Source organism: Chiloscyllium plagiosum, unplaced genomic scaffold (assembly GCF_037043375.1).
Source record: "Chiloscyllium plagiosum isolate Xiang-an unplaced genomic scaffold, Cpla_swu_hap1 HiC_scaffold_9, whole genome shotgun sequence".
Classification (NCBI taxonomy): Eukaryota; Metazoa; Chordata; class Chondrichthyes; order Orectolobiformes; family Hemiscylliidae; genus Chiloscyllium; species Chiloscyllium plagiosum.
In genome coordinates this window covers 9,408,532-9,432,498 of record NW_028270147.1, presented here as the reverse complement: position 1 = coordinate 9,432,498, position 23,967 = coordinate 9,408,532, and the positions used below count along the sequence as shown (strand labels likewise).

The 23,967-nt window shown below is 45.0% G+C and overlaps 1 protein-coding gene across 17 annotated transcripts in view; it reads left to right on the top strand.

Annotated features, from left to right (window-relative positions):
- The window catches only part of adgrl2a (adhesion G protein-coupled receptor L2a), a 1,095,933-nt gene that overhangs the window by 688,600 nt on the left and 383,366 nt on the right, over nt 1-23,967 (top strand). For all 17 annotated transcript variants that reach the window (XM_087990388.1, XM_087990387.1, XM_087990393.1 and 14 more), the window contains one exon: nt 20,147-20,324. In XM_087990388.1, the coding sequence (XP_087846514.1) occupies nt 20,249-20,324 (76 nt within the window). In that variant the 5' untranslated portion in view covers nt 20,147-20,248. The remainder of the gene's footprint in view (nt 1-20,146; nt 20,325-23,967) is intronic.

Here is a 23,967-nt window from a genome sequence, read left to right as displayed (position 1 = left end):
ACAGGTTGGTTTGGAAAATATCCACATCATTTCTAGGGTATGGTGTTCAGATGTAATGACTCTGATTTAACTAGAGTTTTACATAAATATACTGTCACTTTCCTACACTGGCTGACGTTACAATGAAGGATGCGCCTTCATAGCCTCAGGTTAAACTGCCACTAGTCATCTTTCTCTCTTGAATGTGAGGGCAGCGCAATGGTCTAGTAGGATTTAATCTTTATTGCAAAACAGAATTGTCATGGAATGGCTATAGCCTGGAAAGAGGTCATGTGGTCCATTATGTCTATTAATTGTAATAATTGCTCCAGTTGCAAGTAGGCCTCCCAACTTCTGCTCAAAGACTCGTGTTCTGCTTTCTCGGGCATACCATCACTCATGATTTATGTCATTTGATGCAAGTGGGGCCAGACCTCCATTGTATCTTGGTGAGAACAGTGGTAAGATATGGCCATCATATCCATAAGACATTGAGGTTGTATAATGCTAGTCTGAAGGTAAAAGACTACAGACAAGAACAGAGGAACAGAACAAACAGGAGCAGGAGTAGGCCATCTGGTCCCTCAAGCCAGCTCCACCATTCAGTAAGAACATTTCATTGACTCAGCTCCACTTACCCGCCCGCTCACTATAACCCTTAATTCCTTTGCTGTTCAAAAATCAATCTATCTTTGCCTTAATCAGGTAGCCTCAACTGCGTCACTGGGTGGGGAATTCCACAGATCTTCCTCCTCAACTCAGTTCCAAATCTGCTCCCCCTTATTTTGAGGCTGTTCCCCACTTCATTCTAGTAGACAACACCTTTGTTGAAAGGAAGGATGAATCTAACTTTTGGCCCATTTTGGAGAAATGACATGGATAACAATTTATGGTTCAATCCCAATAAGACTCTGTGCGTGTTGATATACCTCAGTTTCAGTGGCAATTTGAAAAGGCTATAATTTAGTAAGCTGTCGGTTAAACTGTATTAGCCCCAGCTAGGTTCAGCACTGTTGGATTTAATCCTGGGTGTTACGCCATGCTAATAGCCATTCTTCCTGATCCCTGTGCTCCCACCACCTCTCACCAATTTGCTGAATAAATAATAAACCACCTTTCCCCACAGTCTGTTGGGAGGCAAACGAGTTCACTATTTCTGTAACTCAGTGTCAGTCAAACTACCTTTTCCTTCCATCTCCCAGTAGGCATTTTGTGTTCCCCAAAGTAATCAGTGAAAGTGCAAAGAAACTCCACATCATTTTTACCTTCCTTCAAAGTTGCTTCTGGAGGTTAATCTTTAGTTCCTGATCAATCCTGGGGACTTCTTTTATCTCTTGATGGGATATGGGCTCCACTGTCAAGTATTTATTGCCCATCCTGGCCAGAGGGCAGTTAAAAGTCAACCACATTGTTATGGGTCTGGAGTCACTTAGGCCAGACCACATAAGAATGGTAGATTTCTGTCCTTAATAGCATTACGAACCAGATGGGATTTTACAACAAACAGTGTTGACAGCTCTTTGAACTGGTGGGGTTTGAACCAACATATCCCAAGAACGTTGGCCTAGCAGTCTGGATTACTAATCCAGTGGCATTACCACTGAACCACTGACTTGCCCAAATTGACTTGACTATCCACAGGATGGTGCTGATGTCTCCCACGGAGTGTTCTCAAGCTGACTGTCTACATTGGTCCTTCAGAATCTCAATCAGTGGAAGTGGGGCATGCACTCCATGGTGTCCTTCCTGGAACTAGCATCTTCTACTTGGATCTTTATGGGTGGTGATCCTTCCAACCCATCTTGTCCCAATTTTTTTTGATGGAACATGGATGAAGTGGAAATTTGAACCCTTGCTTGATTGGCACTTGCCTCACCATCTACCTTCAATGAGGGGAGATGATGACCCAGCGGTATGGTCATTGGACTGTTAATCCAGAAGTGAGAGGGTGATGCTGGAAAAGTACAGCAGGTCAGGCAGCATCTGAGGAGCAGGAAAATCAATGTTTCGGGCTGTAGCCCTTCACCAAGAATGAGGCTGGGAGCCTTGGGGGTGGAGAGATAAATGGGATGGGGTGGGGCTGGGGACAAGGTAGTTGAGAGTGCAATAGGTGAATGGAGGTGGGGGGGGGGTAAAGGTGATAGGTCGGTGAGGAGGGTGTAGCAGATAGGTGAGAAGGTGTTAATCCAGAAACCCAGGTAATGTTCTGGGAACAGGATTCAAATCCTGCAGCGGCAGATGGTGGAATTTGAATTCATTGGAAATCTGGAATTAAGAGTCTAATGATAACCATGAATTCACTCTTCACTCTGGTTCTCTGAACATAAACCCATAAGCAATGTGAATGCTGAAAATCAAAAACAGAACTTACTGGAAAATCTCTGCATCTGTGGACAGAAATCCGAGTGAACAATTCTGAAGAAAGATAGACTCAAAATGTTAACTTTGATTTCTCCTCACGGATGTGGCAAGACCTGCTGCTGAATTTTGCTAGTAATTTCTGTTTTTATTTTCCATCTCATTTATTGATGTCCTCGAGGGAAGGAGACTGCCGTCTTTATGTGGTCTGGCCTACAGGTGACTCCAGGCCCACAGCAATGGGGTTGACTCTTAACTGCCCTCTGAGCAACTAGGAATGGGCAATAAACAATGGCCTAGTGGCTGTGCCCTATCCTGGGAATGAATAAAACATCATTCACTCCCTTTATCAACAACACTCAGGAGCAGCCACGTGCACCATCCACAAGGTGGAGTGCAACAATTCTATCAGATTTTTTTGACAGCACCTTCCAATCCCAAGACCACGTCCATCTAGAAGGACAAGGGCAGCAGATACATGGGAACCCCACTCCCTGCTGCAAGTGCTCCTCCGAGCCACTCACCATCCTGACTTGGAAATGTATTTCCATTTATGTAATCTCACTGGGTCAAAATTCTGGGTTTTTAAGAAATAATTCATGGAATGAGGGCATCAGCATTTATTGCCCATGCCTAATTGCCCAGAAGGCAGTTAATAGTCAGCCACATTGCTGTGGGTCTGAAGTTACATGTAGGCCAGATCAGGTAAGGATGGCAGTTTCCTTCCCTGGACACAGTTAAAAATCCCACAATACCAGGTTATGGTCCAACAGGTTTAATTAGAGCCACGAGCTTTCAGAGCACTGCTCCTTCATCAGACTGTACACCCCAGTCCAACAATGGCATCTCCAATCCTTCGCTGAAGAACATTAGTGAACCAGGTGGGTTTTTCCAACAATTGACAATGGATTCATGTTCATCATTAGATCCTTAATTCCAGCTCCTTTTCGAATTCCAATTCCACCATCTGCCGTGAGGGGATTCACACGCCGGCTCCCAGAACATTACCAGGGTCTCTGGATTAACAGTCCAGCGATAATACCATTAGGCCATTGCCTCCAGTCCTAGCAGCACTTTGGTTATCCCTACACCCCAAGAGCTACAACAGTTCAAGAAGGCAGGTTGTCACTACCTTCTCCAAGGCATTAAATGTGATGGTCAATAAATGGTGGCCTGTTTAGGGAATCCAATGATGAAAAGATTTAAGATATTTCCCCCATTCCCTTCCTGCGATACAATGGGTGACTATGCTTCCTAGTGTTTCATTGCCATTCATGCATTTCGGAATGTGTAAGGGTCAGGGAAGATGCTATCCGAATGCAAGTCTTGCCTGACGCACTTTTGGAGAAGCTCACCAGCTGTAGGTTTTCGTAGCTTGAACCCCCAGGGGATTCAATCTCCTGCTCATTTTTCAACCAGAGTGACATCGTGTTAAAATGGGATATCTTGGGTCATTTGACGAACTTTTCAATAGCATGGTGGGCTGTGACATTTCTGCTGTGCCCCACCCCTGTTAGCTCCAATTGTCTTTGCGTCATCTTATAATAAATTAATGAGCTGTCACGGTCAGGGTGAGGTCTGTGTTTGTCAGATGGTGCTTTCTGGTCAGGGCGGGAGGAAGCATTTTATGTTTGCTGCTGTTCATGTTTACTTTTCGGTGCACCGAGACCATCGGCAAAGTCAATGTCGAGAGCAGTACCCCAAAGAATGGAAAGCGTTCCCTCAAATTAGCAAAAGCAAGCTCGGTTAAAAATGTTAAAGTTGAGATTGATTTTTATTTGCACGAGCTGCTATCATTTCCAAGGCGGGTGGATGGAGTTGAGACAGACATTAACAATGACGTCATTAAATAACAGGCCAGCCTCAGAGGGCACTGAAGGGCTGACTGCTGTTCTTATTATCTTTGACATGTGAGGTGGAACTCTCTTCTGCACTGGTGTCCCAGAGGTAAGCTCATGTCCTGTCACTGCTGTATTCTATTTACTTGTGTAGTTAGATTCCCAACAGCATGGAAGCAGGCCCTTCAGCCCAAGAAGTCCACACCAACCCTCTGAAGAGTAACCCACCCAGATCCCTGACTAATGCACCTAACTCTATGGGCTATTTAACACGGCCAATTCACCTGACCAGCACATCTTTGGATTGTGAAAGGAAACCCACTCAGACACGAGGAAAGTGTGCAAACTCCACACTGACAGTTGCCCGAGGCTGGAATTGAACCTGGGCTCCTGGTGCTGTGAGGCAGTAATGCTAACCACTGAGCCACTGTGCCACCCCATACTAACGCCACCTCATGCTGACTTCCTTATAGCTCACTTTAACTAAGATCAGCCAATAGAATAAGAGAGCATCACGGAATTGTTTGGATGCAGAGGATGCTCAGCCTATCGCGCTGCACCGACTTGCTAAATGAGCATCATTACCGAGTGCCAATTTCCTGCCTTTCCCCTGTGCCCTTGCATGTTATTTTCATCATCTAATCATCCAATTGCCTCTTGGATACCTCTGTTGAACCTGCCTCCATCACATTGCCAGACTGCACATTCTGTACCCTAATCATTGTCTGGGTGAGTCTGTTTCTCCCCCCTTCACCCTTGCTTCTTTTGCAGATCACTCTCAATCCATGTCCCCACAATCGTGTTCCTTTTACAAGTGGGAACAGTTTCTCCCTGTCTACACTATCTAACCACTGCTCGTGATTTTGAAAACCTCCAACTGACTGCCCTCAGCCTTCTTCGCTCCAAGGAGAATAGTCCCAACTTCTTCAATGTGTCCTTGTAACAAGCCATGGGCTCAGTGGTTGGCACTGCCACCTCACAATACTAGGGACCTGGGTTTGATTCCACCCTTGGGCGACTGTCTGTGTGGAGTTTGCACGTACTCCCCGCATCTGTACGGGTACCCTCTGGGTGCTACAGTTTTCTTCCACAGTCCAAAGATGTGCAGATTAGATGGATTGGTCAAGAAATGCAGGGTTACAGGAAGAGAACATAGAACAGTACAGGCCCTTCAGCCCACAATGTTGTGACAAGCATTTATCTTAATCTAAAATCAACCTAACCTACACACCCCTCAATTTCACGCCGTCCATGTGCTTGTCCAGCAGTCGCTTAAATGTCACTAATGTCTCTGACTCTACCACCACCACTGGCAATGTATTCCACACGCCCATCACTCTCTGCGTAAAGAACCTACTTCTGACATCTCCCCTAAACCTTCCTGCAGTCACCTTAAAATTATGACCCGTCATGACAGCCATTTCTGCCCTGGGGAAAAGTCTCTGGCTAGCTACTCTATCTATATCTCTCATTACCTTGTACACCTTTATCAAGTGACCTCTCTTCTTCCTCCTCACCAGAGTGAAAAGCCCTAGCTCACTCAATCACTGTCCATAAGACAAGCCTGCCATTCCAGACAGCATCCTGATAAATCTCGTCTGCACCCTCTCTAAAGCATCTATATCTTTCCTATAATGAGGTGACCAGAACTGGACACAATATTCCAAATGTGGTCCAAGGGGGTGGGTCTGGAAGCATTGGTCTTCAGAGCATTGGTCTGGACCCAGTGGGCTGAATGACCTGCTTCCGCACTGTAGAGATTCTAAAGTTCCTCATCTGTGGAACCGTTCTTGTAAAGTGCTTCTGCATTCTCTCCGATGTGTTCACATTCCTGCTATAATATGGCACCGAGAACTGTACACAGTTCTCCAGTTTAGGTCTAAGAAAACTCTTATATAACTGTCTTGATGTGTGAGTATCACTAGTTGGGACAGCATGTATTGGCAATCCCTAAATTGCTGCTGACAAGCTGATGATAAGCTCTGTCCTTGAACGGTGTAGTCCATGTGGTGTAGGGACATCAACAATGCAGAGAGTTGCAGGGCATTTACCCAGCTACAGTGAGGGAGGGATAGACCTCCAGGTCAGGTTGGTGAAAGTGAGGTCTGCAGCTGCTGGATCTCAGAGTCAAGATTATTCCTGATGAAGGGCTTTTGTCCGAAATGTCAATTTTCCTGTTCCTTGGATGTTGCCTGACCTGCTGTGCTTTTCCAGCACCACTCTAATCTTGACTCCAGGTCAGGCTGGTGAGGAGCTTGGAGGGGAACTTGCACATGGTGACATCCCTGTACATCTGCTGCCCTTGTCCTTCTCGGTTTGAAAAGCGTTATCGAAAACAAGCCTTGGATGTCATGGCAGTGCAGCTTACAGATGGTACACTGCTGCCACTTTGGACTGGCATGTGTCTCGAGTGCAAACTACGGCCGGAGATGTGAATTTTGGGCAATAAATGCTGGCCTCGCCAGTGACGCCTGAGTCTGGGGAGAGGGAATAAAAAGAAAAGTGGAACATTAGTGTTCAGTTTAAGAGGACTGGGATGCATAGGGAAAGAAGCTGCGCATCATCAAGACGTTGGTCTTTGGTCAGACCCGTCTGGAGCACAGACGTCAGGAAAGGTCTCATCTTGACAGTATAGATTGATGAGACTGATATGGGGACTTTGAAATTTAAATTAAGAAGAGTACTTTGCATAAGTGTGGCTTGTATTTCTTTGAGTCTTGGAGACTGAGGGATGATCTGATTGAAAGGTTTAAAATGTTAAAAGGACCCAATAGGTCTCATGGCAAGCAAACCGTTTCTGTAGGTCAACTATTGGGGTCAACTATCTCAAATTTGAACTTGGGCCATTTAGGTGCAAAATCCATAGCTGCCTTCTGATGCAAAGGACAGTAAGGATTAGGAACACATTTCCGTGAAAAGGCTTAGAGATATTTGGAGTTTTCGCGACTGTGGTGAATAGATTTAGGCCTGTTGAAGGTACTGAGGGGATTGGAGGAGATGTGGGGGAAATGGAGATGGCAGGAGATCAGCCACAATCAAAATCGATGGCAGAATTCGCCCAAGGACCCTGCTCCTGTTCCCCATGTTCTGCTGCCACTGCCCTGAATTCAACACAAATTGGCAGTGACTGGTACGGGAATGAAAACCTTCTGAATTGAATTTATTGTCACGTGTACCGAGGCACAGTGAAAGCCATTGCCTTGTGAGCAATACAGGCAAAACACAGAGTTAAAGTAGCATAGATGGTAAATAATAGGTAAACAGCAGCAAAAACAAAAACACAGGTACAGAATGTCATGCTGGTGCATACCAGTAGCAGCTGGTATGGAGCAGAGGAAACTTTACCATGCCTCAAGCTTGTGCTGAATCTGGCTTGATGCTGCACATAGAGACATGGAAAGTAGGAGGAGGCCATTCAGCCCTTTGAATCTACTTAGAGAAAGTGAGGACTGCAGATGCTGGAGATCAGAGTCGAAAAATGTGGTGCTGGAAAAGCACAGCAGGTCAGGCAGCATCCGAGGAGCAGGAGAATCAACGTTTCGGGCATGAGCCCTTCATCAGGATTGAAGCTCACAGCCTCATTCCCGATGAAGGGCTTATGCTCGAAACATTGACTCTCCTGTTTCTCAGATGCTGCCTGACCGGTTGTGCTTTTCCAGCACCACACTCTTCGACTATGAGTCTACTCTGCCATTCAATATGATCATCGCTGATCATCCAAATCCATACCCTGTTCTCACTTTCTCCCCAAATTCTTTGATCCCTTTAGCCACAAGGACTATATCATTCCCCTTCTTGAAAACAGTTGATGTTTTGGATTCAACCGTTTCCTGTGGCAGAGAATTCCACAGGCTCCCCAGTCTCTAATTTCCTCACATCTCAGTCCTAAATGGCCTACGCTGTATCTTTAGAATGTCGCTGTTGTTTCTGAGTTCCCTGGTCATCAGGAATATCCTTCCGACACGCCCATCTCACCCACAATCCCAGGAAATGAAAGGAACTGTTAGAGCAGGCAGCCTGAACTCCAGTTCAGAGAGAGGTATTGGTCTAATGGGGGGGTATTAATCCAGAAATCAATGTTCTGGGGACCTGGGATCAATGCTGGAATTCAGTTGCATCAAACGAAGGTCTGGAATTAAGAGTCTAATGATGACTGTGAATCCACTGGTTCACGAAAGTCCTTACCTTGACTTCACCTGATGAAGGGAAAGTGCTCTGAAAGTTTCTGATTTCAAATAAACCTATTGGATTATAACCTGGGGTCATGTGACTTCTAACCTTACCTGGTCTGGCCCACATGTGACTCCAGACCCACAGCAATACAGTTAACTCTCGAAATTGGAGGCAATCAATACATGCTGGATCTATATTGTGAATGAATAAAGAAAATGTTGGGGCACGCCAATGAGTTTTATTTGCCCGATATCAGGGTGTTCAGCTTCATGCATGACACTCCTTCTCTGGCTGACTCCATTTCTTCAGATTGGCATTTCTTTCCTCATCCAGTGTCTTAAATGAACATACTGACCCATAAGGCTATAAGAAATAGGAGCTGGAGAAGGCCATAAGTCTTCTCTGCTATTCAATACAATCATGGCTGATCCAACCTTCTCACACCCACTCTCCTGCCCTTTCCCTGTACAACTCTTGGCTCTCTTCCTCAAGAATCTATCTATCTCAGCCGTAAATATACACAAGGGCTCTTCCCCCACAGCCCACTGTGGTAAGGAGATCCAAAGACTCATAACCCTGAGGGAAGAAATTCCTCCTCTCCTCATTCTTAAATTGGTACTTTTTTTTGTTGTTCTGAGACTATGCCCTCTGATCCTAGACTCTCCCATGGAAGAGAAACATCCTCTCAGCATTGACCCTGATAATGCATGGCTTAGAAAGGGTGGACACTGGGAATTTGTTTCTGTTAGGTGGGAGGCTAGGACCCGTGGGCACAGAATTGAAGGGGGTTAATTTAAAATGAGGAGACATTTCTTTAGCCAGAGAGTGGTGGGCCTGTGGAATTCATTGCCACGGAGCACAGTGGAGGCCAGGACGTTAAATGTCTTCAAGGCAGAGATTGATAAACTTTTTAATCTCACAAAGAATTACGGGATACAGGAAGAGTGCGGTTAAGTGGGGTTGAAATGCCCACCAGCCATGATTAAATGGCGGAGTGGACTCGATGGGCCAAATGGCCTTACTTCCACCCCTATGTCTTATGGTCTTATGAATTGGCTTCTGAAGAATTCTAGGTGTTTCGATGAGGTTATCTCTCATTCTTCTAAACTCCAGTAAGTAGAGACCCAGCCTGTTTCAGCCATTGCTTCTCAGACAGTCCATCCATCTTAGGGATCATCACAGTGAATCTGCCCTGAACTGCCTCAAATGAAATGAGATTTTTGCTTAAATAACTGGTCCTTCTCACCTCCGTGCCAGGTGTACAAGATGAGTTGGACAAGTATGTGTCATCCGCCAATTCAACTGTTTTGTTTCCCCTCTGGGACTTAATCCTCTTTAACTTCCCTGTCCCTACCTGTCCGAATGATGACTTAATGTGGGCGAGATTCTGGATCACTATTACTTCATTTGCCAGCTCTGTGTGTACACCATGAGGTAATCTGAATATTGATTGATTGGGAACCGTGATTAATGGGCCACAGATTGGGAGCAGTGAAGCCGAGAGCTGCAAAGATTACAATTTCAGCTGCTGTTGATTTCACGTCCTGTTTCAGTGCTGGGAGTGGGGGAGTTGGGGTGGGGGGGTGGTTGCACTAATCCAACAGCTTTCTTTTACCCGTGAGTGCACGTACAAAAACTCCCCATGTCCAAATGTCAGAAAGAAGCTACCCAGTTCGAGGTGAGGTGATGTGTGAGCTTGTCTTTTTGCTTTATTCAGGAGGAAAACACATTTGAATTCTAGTCTGATGGCAAGGAAGTTAGATCTGCGAGCTGATGTATTTATCAGATTGCAGTCATTCGAGCAATATGAAGGATGGTGCTGCGTGGCAGGGATTTAGGTTTCTCTGGATTAAGGGTGTTTACTGGTGTAGCTGATGTGCTTTGTTGGGAAAGTGGGAGTTAGATTATCTTGTCAGCTGCAGCTCCTAGCCCCTCTCACCTTTCATTCCCTTCCTCTCTCCCTCTCCTATGTCAAGTGAGGAGTGAGAGAGAGAGAAAGGTCATATTGTGTGTCAGAGGAAAGAATGCATCAAGTCAGCTGCAAGCACGTCTGTCCCATGTCAACCCCCACGGTAAAGGCACATAGGGAGCACCACGGCTGTCTGTTGCAATTTGAAGGATTTTGTCTGCCTGTCCAGTGAAGGGGAGAGCAAGGATGTGACATGATTTGTTGGGGAGAATTGGGTTGGCTGGAACCTGTCCAGGCTGTCACAGTGTAATGCTCCCGGGACTGTGGGGTCATTGTTGGCCTTGAAACCCGTGTGGGGAGGGCAATGCTGCAGTTTCTAAAATTTGCTCTGCACATGCCAGGAACGACAGAGAGGGAGTCACTCTCGACTGGGTTGTCATTTCTCTGCTGCGTAAAGGACAAGTGACCTTTCACACGGACTGTCAGTCAAATGCCATCGAGTAGAAATGAGCTGTTAGTACAAAAAGAGGGAAGGTCAGATGCGTTCGGTGACGGTCGGAGGAAAGATTGAACCATTGAAAAGTTAATGGGGATTGGATGTTGAAGGTTGAGCTCACACAGAGCTGTTGGTGAGACATACACACACACCCCACACACACCATTGCTGCTATCAAGATGAGAAATGACCCTGCCAGTCAGTTGTGTGCATTAAAGAGAAACATGGGACTTGAGCCAACGACTGTTGAACTTACTCAAATGGCTTGGAGGACCTTCTGTTCAATCCAACATCTCCTGGTAGCACAGCATCCTCTGTTCCTCACCCATACCCACTGCAGCTTTCAGAAGCCCCTTTCATGAGTGAAAGAGAAGTGAGGTCTCTGATTGATAGATGCATCATATTGATTTTCAGATGGTGTCACTGAGCGAATTAGCATTAATGTGCGCTTTAAGATACCACGCTGCCAGGCTTCAGTGTGGGAATGAGCATGAGCTGATTCAGGTTTGTGAATGCACGCTCTTGCATAGCTGCATTGGCTTAGTACAAGATGTCAGATCTGCTGGGAAAAAAACTTCCAGAATATTTCCCATCTAACATGTGCTGATACATGGATACAAACCTTCCAGGATCCACTGCATCTTTGAAACAAAGTTTGAAAAATCAAAGCAAGTTTCAAGCACTTGGTTGAGTTCACCAACATGGAGCCATCGAGTCGTACAGCACAAAACAGACCCTTTGGTCCAACTGATCTGGTCAGCATGGACAAGTTGGACCAAAGGGCCTGTTTCTGTGCTCTACAACTCAATGACTATATGTTGGGAGAACTCAGCAGAGTGCTTGAAACTTGCTTTGATTTTTCCCTTTAAGGCTGCGTTACCCTTTCTGATTACAAAGCTGTCTATCTCAGCTTTTGGTGTACTTAGAGCTTGAGTTCAGCCAAGAAATATTATTTTTGCACATTATTCAACAATGTAGATTATTGGGGTGACACGGTGGCTCAGTAGCTAGCACTGCTGCCTCACAGTGACAGGGACTTCGGTTTGATTCCAGCCTTGGGTGACTATCTGTGTGGAATTTGCACATTCTCCCCCTGTCTGCATAGGGTGCTCCAGAGATGTACAGGTTAGGTGAATTGGCCATGCTAAATTTCCCAATGTGTTCAGGGATATGTAGGTTGAGTGCATTAGTCAGGGGAAAAATGTAGGAACATAGGTCTGGGTGGGATACTCTGCGGAGGGTTGGTGTGGACTTATTGGGCTGAAGGGCCTGTTTCCACACTGTTGGGATTCATGACAAATTATTTTGTATTTGAGGAGTCCAGGCAGACAGCAGAGTCAGCGACATAAAGGTCAGCTCCAGAAGACTATTTTCATTCTGTCACTTACTCCTTGTGATTCTTTTTCAAGCAATGACCTAATTTCTTTTCAAAAAGTGTTGATAGCACCAGTTTCAACATTGATTAATAGAAGATGATTCCATAGTCTCAACAACCCATCATCCAAAGATCATTTTTTTCCTGACCTTCTCCCTCGTGATCATTTAAATTTTCTCTCTTTCATGCCATTCTTTTCAAAGAGAGAGGAGCAGTCAGCTCACTCGTTACCTTGCTGTAGCGCGATGTCATGCTGAAGGCCACTCGTCTAGTTTGCTGTTAAATTTCTTGGGTCTAGTGGGAGGAGAAAAATAACCCCATTCTTTTTGGTCTTTCGCTGGCGTCATGACCGATGGGGGTCTGCATATGAAGCTCCCGCTCTCCCCAGCTTAAATTCTTGCCTTTGACTTCTGTCTCCTCCTTGGATCCACACACTGCAACATTCCTGTGAGCATTTGTATTTAAGGAATGAATCTAAACCTCACCCTCCTTCGAAGGAACGTTTTTCCAAAGCCGGTTTTCAGATGCTGGGTGGGCCAGCCTTTATTGCCCATCACTAAGTTAAGAGTCAACCACATTGCTGTGGGTCTGGAGTCACATGTAGGCCAGACCAAGGTGAAGATGGCAGTTTCCTTCTCTAAGGGGAATGAGTGAACCAGATTGGTTTTCCCCAGCAATTTTGTGGTCATCATTCGATTCTTAATTTCAGATTTTTAATTGAATTCAAATTTCACCGTCTGCCATGGCAGGATTCGATCCCAGGTTCTCTGGATTAATGGTCTCATCATAAATCTACTATGCCATTGCCTCTCCCTGAACCTCTATCCCCAAACAATTAACTTGGGGTTCTAGATTACTTGCCAGTGACATTACCACTGCACCAACACCACCACACCGTCCCACCCTGCCCCACTGCCGTCCCACCCCCCAAAAAAAATTGTGTTTGGATCCCAGTGGAAGCTGGATGTTGAAAATTGGTGTCTCACTTTCTGAAGCTCAGCAGGCACACACATACTCATGTATACATACTGACAGTCACACATGCCCACACTCCCACGCACACACTCTCTCTCTCTCTCACACATACACACACATTCTCTCTCTCTCACAAACCGCACACGCCGCGCACACACACACGCACACACACACCTACCTCTCTGATTGCCTGCTGTCTCAACTCTCATGGAGGGATTTGCAACAATTTCCAAGCCTCCAAATAGGGCCACAGAGAGAAGACCTTCAGGAAGCGCTGTTCTAAGGCTGGAGGATTAAATAAAGAAATCAAGACAGAATGTGCACTTGGATCATAAAATGCCAATAAAGGAAGCAATAAAGTACTTCTTGAAGTGTAGTCACTGATGTAAAAGGTCAGCTCTTTCTGGCCGTAGTACGGTCCCATAAATAATAAATAATAAATAAACAACAAACGCAGAGGATGCTGGAAAACCTCAGCAGGTCTGACAGCATCTGTGGAGGGAGAAAAATAGAGTTAACGTTTTCGAGTCTGGTATCACTTCTTCAGAAGTTCTGGCTAAATATGCTGCTCAGTAGATGCAAAAGCAAAAATGTGCTTGACTTCAAAATGAAGGAAGATAACAGCATGATCCACTTGCTCTATGGATCACAATCTTTATTCAGAACTCTGCTGTGTGTGGCCTGAGTCCTAATCACCCTCCTGCTCACATACCAACATGAACTTTCTGACCAATGATGCCTTCATTTTAAAATCCCCCATTTCTGTTTACAAATCCTTCCATGGACTTACAACAGCACATCAAGGTGACCTCCTCCAGTTGTGCTGCACTCATTCAACTTCATTTTGTTGACATTGGTGAGGCCTCTTCTGGAACTTTTTTTAAATTAGATTACTTACAGTGTGGAAACAGGCCCTTTGGCCCAACAAGTCCACACCGACGCGCAAACCACCCAGACCCATTCTCCTACATTTACCCCTTCACCTAACACTACGGGCAATTTAGCATGGCCAATTCACTTAACCTGGACATTTTTGGACTGTGGGAGGAAACCGGAGCACCCGAAGAAAACCCACGCAGACACGGGGAGAATGTGCAAACTCCACACAGAGAGTTGCCTGAGGCGGGAATTGAACCCGGGTCTCTGGCGGTGTGAGACAGCTTTGCTAACCACTGTGCCACCATGCCGCCCACTACTCTTTCCAGTTCGGGTCACCGTGTTATAGGAAGGATATTATTATACAGGGGATGTTGCCAGGTCTGGAAGGCTTCAGGCCTTCCAGACCTGGCAACTGGAAAGACTGGGACTTTTTTCATTGGAGCATAAGAGGTTGAGTGGTAACTTTATAGAAGTTTATAAAATCATGAGGGGCCTAAATAAAGTGAATGACAAGGATCTTTTCCCGAGGGAGCTCAAGACTAGGGGGGCATATTTTTAAGGTGAGAGGAGAAAGATTTAAAAAAGACATGAGGGGCAACGTTTTTATGCAGGAAGTAGTTTATTGTGGATTGAACTGCCAGAGAAAGTGCTGGATACAAGTACAGTTACAACATTTAAAAGACATGAGTTAAAGTTATAATTTCATGAGTGGGAACGGTTTGGAGGGAAACAGGGCATGTGCAAACAGGTGGGACTGGTTTGGTTTGGGAACATGGCTGGTGTGGACTAGTTGGACTGAAAGGTCAGTTTCCATGCTGTGTGAATCTATGACATCCCCAAATTTACATTGCTCTGAAACTGGACTCGCAACATTAACTGTCTCTTCACAGATGCTGCCAGATCTGTTGAGTTTCTCCAGCAATCTCTGCTTTGTTTCAGATTTCCAGCATCTGCAGTATTTTGCTTTCATAGCCTTTATACGCCTTCCAGCTGACCTGTAGTTTTCATATCATGGAAGTGCTACATGTCAAAGTGTTTCATTAGCGCTTTTTACCTAAGCAGGTATTTGCATTAGTTTTGTCCTGAGCTGTTAGATGAAATATCCAATTCACTGCACACTGCACATAGGAACTCATCAGTCCACAAACACCTCTCATTTTCACATTATTTTTCTCTGGAAAGTCAGTGTCGCTATAGATCCTGGACTCGCCCCAGCCTTTCCCCATTGGGATTCTCCATTATTTGCTTCTGAAGTGGCTCTAAGTTCAGGTAAAACCCAGTAGCAAATTGCAGAAGTTGAGACACTAGATTTGTCCTGAAAACCGTTTCAGATTTCCTGTTGTCTTCTGCTTTGTTTACTTTGGCAATTCCATTTCACTCACCACGGGAGCTTTCTGCTGCACGGACTGTGTGCACAGGCGCTGCAGAATTAATTATATTATGTTCAAACAGCAGCAAATGGAGTTTGCAGCTCTTATCGTTTGAAAGCAAAACACTCCTTTTCCCATCAAAAACTACTTTTATGTCCACTACTCGAGATGGCTAAAATATGCTGCTCAGTAGAATGGAAAGGCAAAAACCTGCTTGCCTTCAAAGCAAAGGAAGATAACAGCATGATCCACTTGCTCTGATCACAATCTTCATTCAGAACTCTGAGGTCTGTAACCTAATTGTACTGAGTCCTATTCACCCATCATCCCCCTGCTTTCTAACAAGCGCTGACTGAGGGCAGGTGGATCAGTGGTTTATGTTGCTGCCTCCCAGCACCAGGGACCCCGGTTCCATCCCACCCTCGAGCAGCTGTCTGTGTGGAGTTTGCACGTGCTCACTGGTGTCTGTGTGAGTTTCCTCCCACTGTCCAAAGATGCGCAGGTCAGATGGATTGGCTGTGCTAAATTGCCCATAGTGTCCAGGGATGTGCAGGTTAGGCTGGACTGGCCATGCTAAATTTTCCATCGTACCCAGGGATGTGCATGTTAGGGTGGATTGGCCATGCTAAATTGCCCATAATGCCCAGGGATGTGCAGGCTAGCTGGGTTAACCATGGGAATTGTGGGGTTTCAGGGATGGGATGGGTGTGTCTAGATGGGTGTTCTTCAGAAGGTCACTGATGGGCTGAATGGCCTGCTTCCATATTGTAGGGATTCTTCAAGCATTAATTCCCTGATTGCCAGAGCCTTGATTTGAAAATCCTCCTTCCCTGTTGACAAATCCTTCTGTGAACTTACGCTGACACATTGAAACGATCTCCTCCAGTTGTGCTGCACTCTCCTCGCTTTGTCTCTCGTTCACATCTCTGATTTTTCATTTCTGTGCTGTGCTGTTGTCACCAATGCCTTCAGCAGCTTTGATCCTTGAACCTCTGTTATTTCACCCTGCCCCTTTAGAGATGCTGCTTAAAATCTACCTCTTTGACTGAATGTTCAGACGCTTGGCCAGATATCTCCCTGAGGGTTCACTGTCAACATTTAGTGCAGATTGCAGTTGTATTTGTAAAGTGCCTCTCAGTGTGAGAGGTGACAATAGAGCCATGTGCAGGCTGTTTTGAGAGGTGACTGCATTAGGAGGGAGAGCACCAATTACACTGAGGGTGCTATCTGGGGAGCTGATGGCTCAGTGTGAGATGATGAAGCCAGACCCAGGTAATTTCAGGGGATCTGGCTTTCACAATGACTGGTGGTAGAGTTTCAACTCAATAAAAATCTGGAATTAAGAGTCTAATGATGACAGAGAAAATGCTGTCAGAAAAATCTATTTGGTTCATTAATGTTTTCCTGCCAGATGCTGCCTGTCTGGCCAACATAGGACTCCAGACGCACAACAATGTGGTTGATTCTTAACCATTCTTCAGGTGTGTTGGCAGCTTGGGTTCAATTCCCATACCAGCTGAGAATACGATGAAAGATTCTTCTTCTCAACCTCTTCCCTCGCCTGAGGCATGGTGACCCTCAGGTTAAACTACCACTGGTCGTCTCTCTCTCCCTCTCTCTCTCTCTCTCTCTCTTGCTCTCTCTCTCTCTCATGCTCTATCTCTCTCTCTCGCACACCCTCCCTACCCATCCCATGGACTCTGGTGACATAATCTTTACTTTAACCCGCGGGGCAATTAGGGATGTCATTAAATGTTGGTCCAACTGGTGATGCCCACATCCAGTGAAAAAATACAAGTAGTGTTTTTCTAAAATTAGCTTCTTGGAGAGTTGGAGATGGAGAGGTGACTTTATGGAGGATCATGGAATCATGAGGGGCATAGATTAGATGAATGGACACGTCTTTTCCCCAGAGTAGGGGAGTCCAAAACTAGAGGGCATAGGTTTATGGTGAAAGGGAAAGATTTAAAAGGGACCTAAGGGGCAACTTATTCACGCAGAGGGTGGTGTGTGAATGGAATGAACTGCCAGACGGGGTGGTGGAGGCTGGTATAACTACAACATGAATGCTTTCAATTGTTCGCAAGATGTGTTACCAAAGGGAAGGCAGGCATCCCCTAGTCACTTATAGAATCATAGAGCGGTACAGCATGTAAACAGACCCTTCCTCCCAACTCCTCCATGCTGACCAGATATTCAAAATAAATTGAGCCCCATTTGCCAGCATTTGGCCCATATTCCTCCAAACCCTTCCTATTCATATACCCATCCAGATGCCTTTTAAATGCTGTAATTGTACCAGCCTTCACCACATCCTCTGGCAGCTCATTCCATACACACACCACCCGCTGCGTGAAAAAGTTGCCCCTTAGTCCCTTTTATTATCTTCCCTCTCTCGCCTTAAACCTATGCCCTCTAGTTATGGACTCCCCCACCCAGGGCAAAGACCTTACCTATTTACCCTATCCACACCCCTCATGATTTTATAAACCTCTATAACATTATCCTCAGTCTCTGATACTCCAGGGAAAACAGCCCCAGCCAATTCAGCATCTCCCTTTAGCTCAAACCTTCCAACCCTGGCAACATCCTTGTAAATCTTTCAAGTTTCACAACATCCTTCCGACAGCAGGGAGACCAAAATTGCACACAGTATTCCAAAAGTGGCCGCAACACGACCTGTCAACTCCTGTACTCAATGCACTGACCAATAATGACTATTCTATCTACCTGGCTGAGGAATTTCCTTTAACATTCTGACTGGCTGACCATTGCCCCCCCCCCCCCACACTGTGCATTTTTTTTGAGTCATACTTTCATGTTGTCTCTGCTGTTTGTTTTGACTTAGTTATTTGCTGGGGTCAGTAAAGGTTGGTGGCAAACAATAGAAGGAGCTCAGAGAGGAGCAGAGTTAGGGAAACAAGGCAGCCAGTCTAAACACACAGAGAGAGGGATCAAGTTGCAGCTAAAAACTTCCTAAGTAGTTGTGCTCTGTGATATCTGATCAGTCTCCTGCCTGTAAAATGCTCCCATCAGCAAGAAAAGGATTGTAGCCAGTCAGTCGAAGGTGGTCCACTGAAAGCCAGGTCATTGGGGACTGAAATACCAGCAGTGATCCACCTTTAGATTGACTTGCGGGAATGTGATATGCATTACCTGTTTGTTTATTTGTTTGCTAGACTGGCTGTCTTTGTAGCTGGTTCCGTCCCCAATTACATGGTCTAAAAGCCACTTCTGTCACCAGTCTCTCCCCATTTCTCAATAAGCGCAGAACGCTCGGAAGCTCCATTAGAGTGAGTTATGTTGGAATGTTTGCAGAGTTATTTTCACACAGACCTGCATGGCTGATCAATTGAGGGGCTTTAATTTCCCTTGCCAGGTCTCGGCATTGACTGGTTGGGAGGGAAAATGTTGACAGGGAATCCTTTCCCTCTTGTACCTGCTCCACCGTGTGGCCATAAGGTCTGGAATTCCCATCCATGAGCCCTGCTATCTCTCGTTTCGCTCGCTGTCACACCCTAAAATGTTTCGAAATAGAATTTGCCTTCTTCGGTCATCTGTTAGTGTCTCTTCAATTAACTCGCTTCGCCTGCTAGAGTTCCTCAAAAGTGCCTTCAGACATTTACATTTTATTCTTCTCTCCTTCCCACAGGAAGGATGTTGTGAAAGGGTGCAGAAAAGATTTACAAGGATGTTGCCAGGATTGGAGGGTTTGAGTTAAAGGGAGCAGTTGAATAGACTGGGGCTGTTTTCCCTGGAGTGTTTGAGGCTGAGGGGGTGACCTTGTAAGAGGTTGAGAAAATCATGATGGACGTGGATAGAGTGAACAACCAATCTCGTCTACCCAGGGTAGGGAGTCTAAAACTAGAGGGCATAGACTTATGGTGAAAGGGGAAAGATGTAAAAGAGACCTAAGGGACAACTATTTCACACAGAGGGTGGTGCATGTATGGAATGAGCTGCCAGAGGAAGTGGTGGAGGCTGGTACAATTACAACATTTGAAAGTCATCTGGATGGGTGTATGAATAGGAAGGGTTTAAAGGGATATGGGCCAAGTGCTGGCAAATGGGACTAGATTAATTTAGGATATCTGGTTGGTATGGATGAGTTAGGTGAAACGGTCTGTCTCCGTGTTGTACATCTCTATGACTGATTTATCCATTTCCAACACCTTTTGCTGGCAGATAATGAGATGATATCAGGTCCCTTCCCTGTCGGGCACCAGGACAGTGACATTTCCAACTGCGTAGCCTGCTTTGAACAGCCAAGCATTCAGCAGAGATTAAAGTGGGATCAATCAGAGTTATATTGAATGGTGTAGCAGGGTCAAAGAGCTAAGTGGTCTCCTCCTGTGCCTTTGTTCTGTGGACAAATCTAAAAATCACACAACACCAGGTTATAGTCCAACAGGATTATTTGGAAGCATTAGCTTTTGGAGCATTGCTCCTTCATCAGGTTGTTAACCAACCACCTGATGAAGGAGCAGCACTCCAAAAGCTTCCGAATAAACCTGTTGGACTATAACCTGGTGTTGTGTGATTTTTAAAATTGTCCACCCCAGTCCAACAGTGGGTCCTCCACATCATTTGTTCTGTGAGTGACCCTCTGTTCAAGTTGGCTGCTTTCAATCACACAGACTGTCGGATTGAGGTCAGTACATTACTCTGATAAACCATCATTCATTTTAGAGTCTTTAATCCAACAATTGATGCCTCCTGCTCTGGTTTAAATTTGACAATGTATGTTGATTGATACCACAGACGTAACAATTGCATTTTTTCTTTATATTTCAGGCTTGAAGAGTAATGAAGCAAACCATTAGCATCTGCTGTACAAAACTTCAGTGACCAGATGTGTTAAACAGTGTCTGCCAAAAAAACAACACACTAAAGAAGATGTCACCGTCTGTCTGGAAACTTTGGGTCCTGTGGTGCTTTATTGTCCTTGGTGGGTGGTTACCATTTACAAAAGGTAAGATCTAAGTCTTGTTGTTCACTACAATGAATTTTTTGAGGAGGCAGTGTTGTTTGTCAGTGAGTTCACACTGTTTGGGGTTGATTTGCTGTCCGTATCGAATTGCACCACATCTCTTAGAACCATGGAAAAGTTACAGCACAGAAAGAGGCCATTTGTCCTATCACATTTGCACCGATTGAATATACTAGCTGCCCATTGTAACCCCACTTGGCATCACCTGATCTGTAGCCCTACACATTCCAGCCTTCAAGTGTTGAAGAACCTTCACCTATGACCTTTCACCTATCATCCCTCAACTCATGTTTTAAGATTCTCTTTCCTGTCTTTGGCAGCATGATGAGATACAACCGTTACCCTGGTGACAACCAGCGACTTCCACTCAAGTTAGCTTCCTATGTTCTGCTGCGATTTAAGGATGTCCTGTTTTGCCGCCGGATCTTTCCCGCTGGTTTGGCAAAGCTGACAAGCTCCTCTTAATTTTGTCAGTAGGTCTGGTGGCTCCAGATGTCAGGAATTATAATCCTAGTAAGAGAGAGAAGAACTTCCTCTTACCCCAGCTTGAATTCAGGGATCCTCCCCTTTCCTGGTTGCCACTTGAGCTTACTGTTTGCGGAGAGTCACATAACTTCCAGATTTCTTTTCTTGCTGCCCTAATCTTATCTAATAAGAAAGACAGACTTGAGTTTATCCTACACCTTTCACCACAACAGGACAAACCAGAACTGGGAGTTACAGTTTGAGGATATCAGTACTTGAGGACTGAGATGAGGAGAAATGTCTACCCCCAGAGAGTGCTGGGCCTGTGGAATTAGCTACCACAGAATGCAGCTGAGGCCAGTTCATTGTGTTCGAGACTAGGCCAGACCACTCAAAACATTCTTAAGCAGGCAGCCCAGGCCATAACTTTGCAATTTGTTTTGGTAACTGTACAGTGAAAATTACCTGGATTAAGTTAGCAAGGTTGACTACCAGGTTTAAAACAGAAAATATTTATTCACAAAATTACACAGTGAAACACAAAGAACAGAATAAAGAACCCCTACAGAACTCAGTCTAACCAAACTAGACTTAATTATGCTGTTCCGAATATACACAACAGTTCCAATAAGCAAACCCTCTTGAAAAACAGTATGATGGAACAGATGCTTACAGGTTGAAGTTAGCGGAGCCGAAGGAGAGAGAGAGAGAGAGTTTTCACACAGCTCACTGTTGAACTTCCAACCAGTTCTGTACTGAAGTAAACTGCTCAGTTAGAGAGCTGACCACTTCGCTTTTATTATACAGGTCACTTGTAAAACATGTCCACCTTGGCCTGAAGTGTCATCTGTTCACATATAAACAAAATCCCTTTCGTCTCTCGTTACCAAACCAGTCTGATTGGAGCCCGGCCTGATTTACTACCCCTCAAGGACTGGGTCTCCTTGAGCCAAGGAACAGCTTTTAGCAAAAAAAGGGACGAGCTTTGTGACGATTGAATGCTTTCAAGAAAGAGTTAAATAGTGCTTAGTGCTAAAGGGATCAAAGGTTTGGGAAGAAAGCAGGAGCAGGGGACTGGGTTGGTTTATCAGCCATGATCCTAGTGGAACAGACTCGAGGGGATGAATAACCTCATCCTGCTCCTGTTTATTGACATTGCTTTCCCAAAATAGTTTACAGCCAGTTAGCAACTTCTAAACTCTTGTTGCGACGGCTGTGTAGAAAATGCAGCAGTCAGTTTGTGTAAACAGCAGTATAATGATGACCACATAATCTGTTAGTGTGACATTAATTGACGGATTATTGTTCAGGACACCATAACCAAACTCGAAGTAGTGCCACAGGATTGACATTATGTCCCTTGGAGGGGAGCATACTTCTTCATAGGCGCAGAATTTGAGGGTCAAATTCTGGAATCAGACTTGAATCTGAAATTGTCTGGGTTAGAGGGCTGCCAACTGAACCACAGATGTAATCCACTCAGTGAGCCACAAAGTTGTTGCTATTGACTGTGTTTGCCTTTCAAAAGTGCAAACAGTTTTCAGGAAAGGGAGTTTTGCCGATTGTTTCTGTTGCTGTCTTCTTGAGGCACCTTTTAATTTTTACTGTGAGATTGTTGTTTGTAAGTCGTGGGATGTTGTGTTCAAATTGAATTTTACATCTGTGTGTTTGTGCGTTGCCAAACACAGACAGAGGTCCATGACAAAGGCCTATTGTCTCTAACTGAAATGCAGACTTACTTCAAGGATATTTTACTTGGGAGTAATTTGAACTTTTAATTAATGATCATAAAGATATGCAATTGTTTGCAATTATTTCATGTGACACAGCGTCTCAATATTTTTCATTGTTATTGTTTACCAGCGCTGACATCAACATAGGCAATTTTTTTTCAAAATACTGAGTTTTGGGTATTGAGTGAATGTAGCGATAGAGCGAAAAGGTAGATTTTAAGTCCAAGTTGAACCATAGAGTCATAGTCATAGCGATGTACAGCATGGAATTGAATCCTTTGATCCAACTCGTCCATGCTGACCAGATATCCTAAACTAATCCAGTCCCATTTGCCAGCATTTGCCAGCACTTGGCCCATATCCCTCTAAACCCTTCTTATTCATATACCCTACTCATTTTCATATTCAGATGACTTTTCAATGTTATAATTGTTCCTCTGGCAGCTCATTCCATACACACACCACCCACTGCGTGAAAATGTTGCCCCTCAGGTCCCTTTTAAATCTTTCTCCTCTCACCTTAAAACTATGCCCTCTGGTTTTGGATTCACCTACCCTCAGAAAAAGACCTTGTCTGTTTACCCTATCCATGCCCTTCATGACTTTACAACTTTTATAAGATCACCCCTCAGCCTTCGATACTCCAGGGAAAGTAGCCCCAAGCCTATTCAGCTTCTCCCTACTGCTCAAACCCTCCAACCCCAGCAGCATCCTTGTAAATCTCTTCTGAACCCTTTCATGTTTCACAACAACCTTCCTATAGCAGGGAGACCAGAATTGCACATAAGATTCCAAAAGTGGCCTAACTAATGTCTCGTACAGTCACAACATGACCTCCCAACTCCTGTACTCAGTGCACTGACCAATTAAGGCAAGCATACAAAATGCCTTCTTCATTACCCTGTCTACCCGCATCTCCACTTTTAAGGAACTGTGAACCTGCACTCCAAGGTCTCATTGTTTGGCATTGTCTTATTTGGTTGTGGAACAGGTTTGAATGACTCTTGCTCCTAATTCTGAGTATTTATGGCTCTGTGTGTACTGTTGCTTTGAGAATTGTCTAAATATGAACAAGAGACTGGTGCTGGAAAAGTACAATAGATTAGGCAGCATCCAAGGAGCAGGAAAATCAACGTTTCGGGCAAAAGCCCTTCATCAGGAATGCTCATCTTGGATGCTGCCTGACCTATTGTGCTTTTCTAGCACTACTCTCTGGACTCTAATCTCCAGCATCTGCAGTCCTCACTTTCGCCTGAACACGAACAAGGTATTGTGAAGATCTCAAATCAAATAGAAAGTGCTGGAGAAAGCCAACAGGTCAGGCAATGTCTGTGGAGAGAGAAACATGGGGCGGCACGGTGGCTCAGTTGTTAGCACTGCTGCCAGTGCCAGGGACTCGGGTTTGATTCCAGGATCAGGAGACTGTC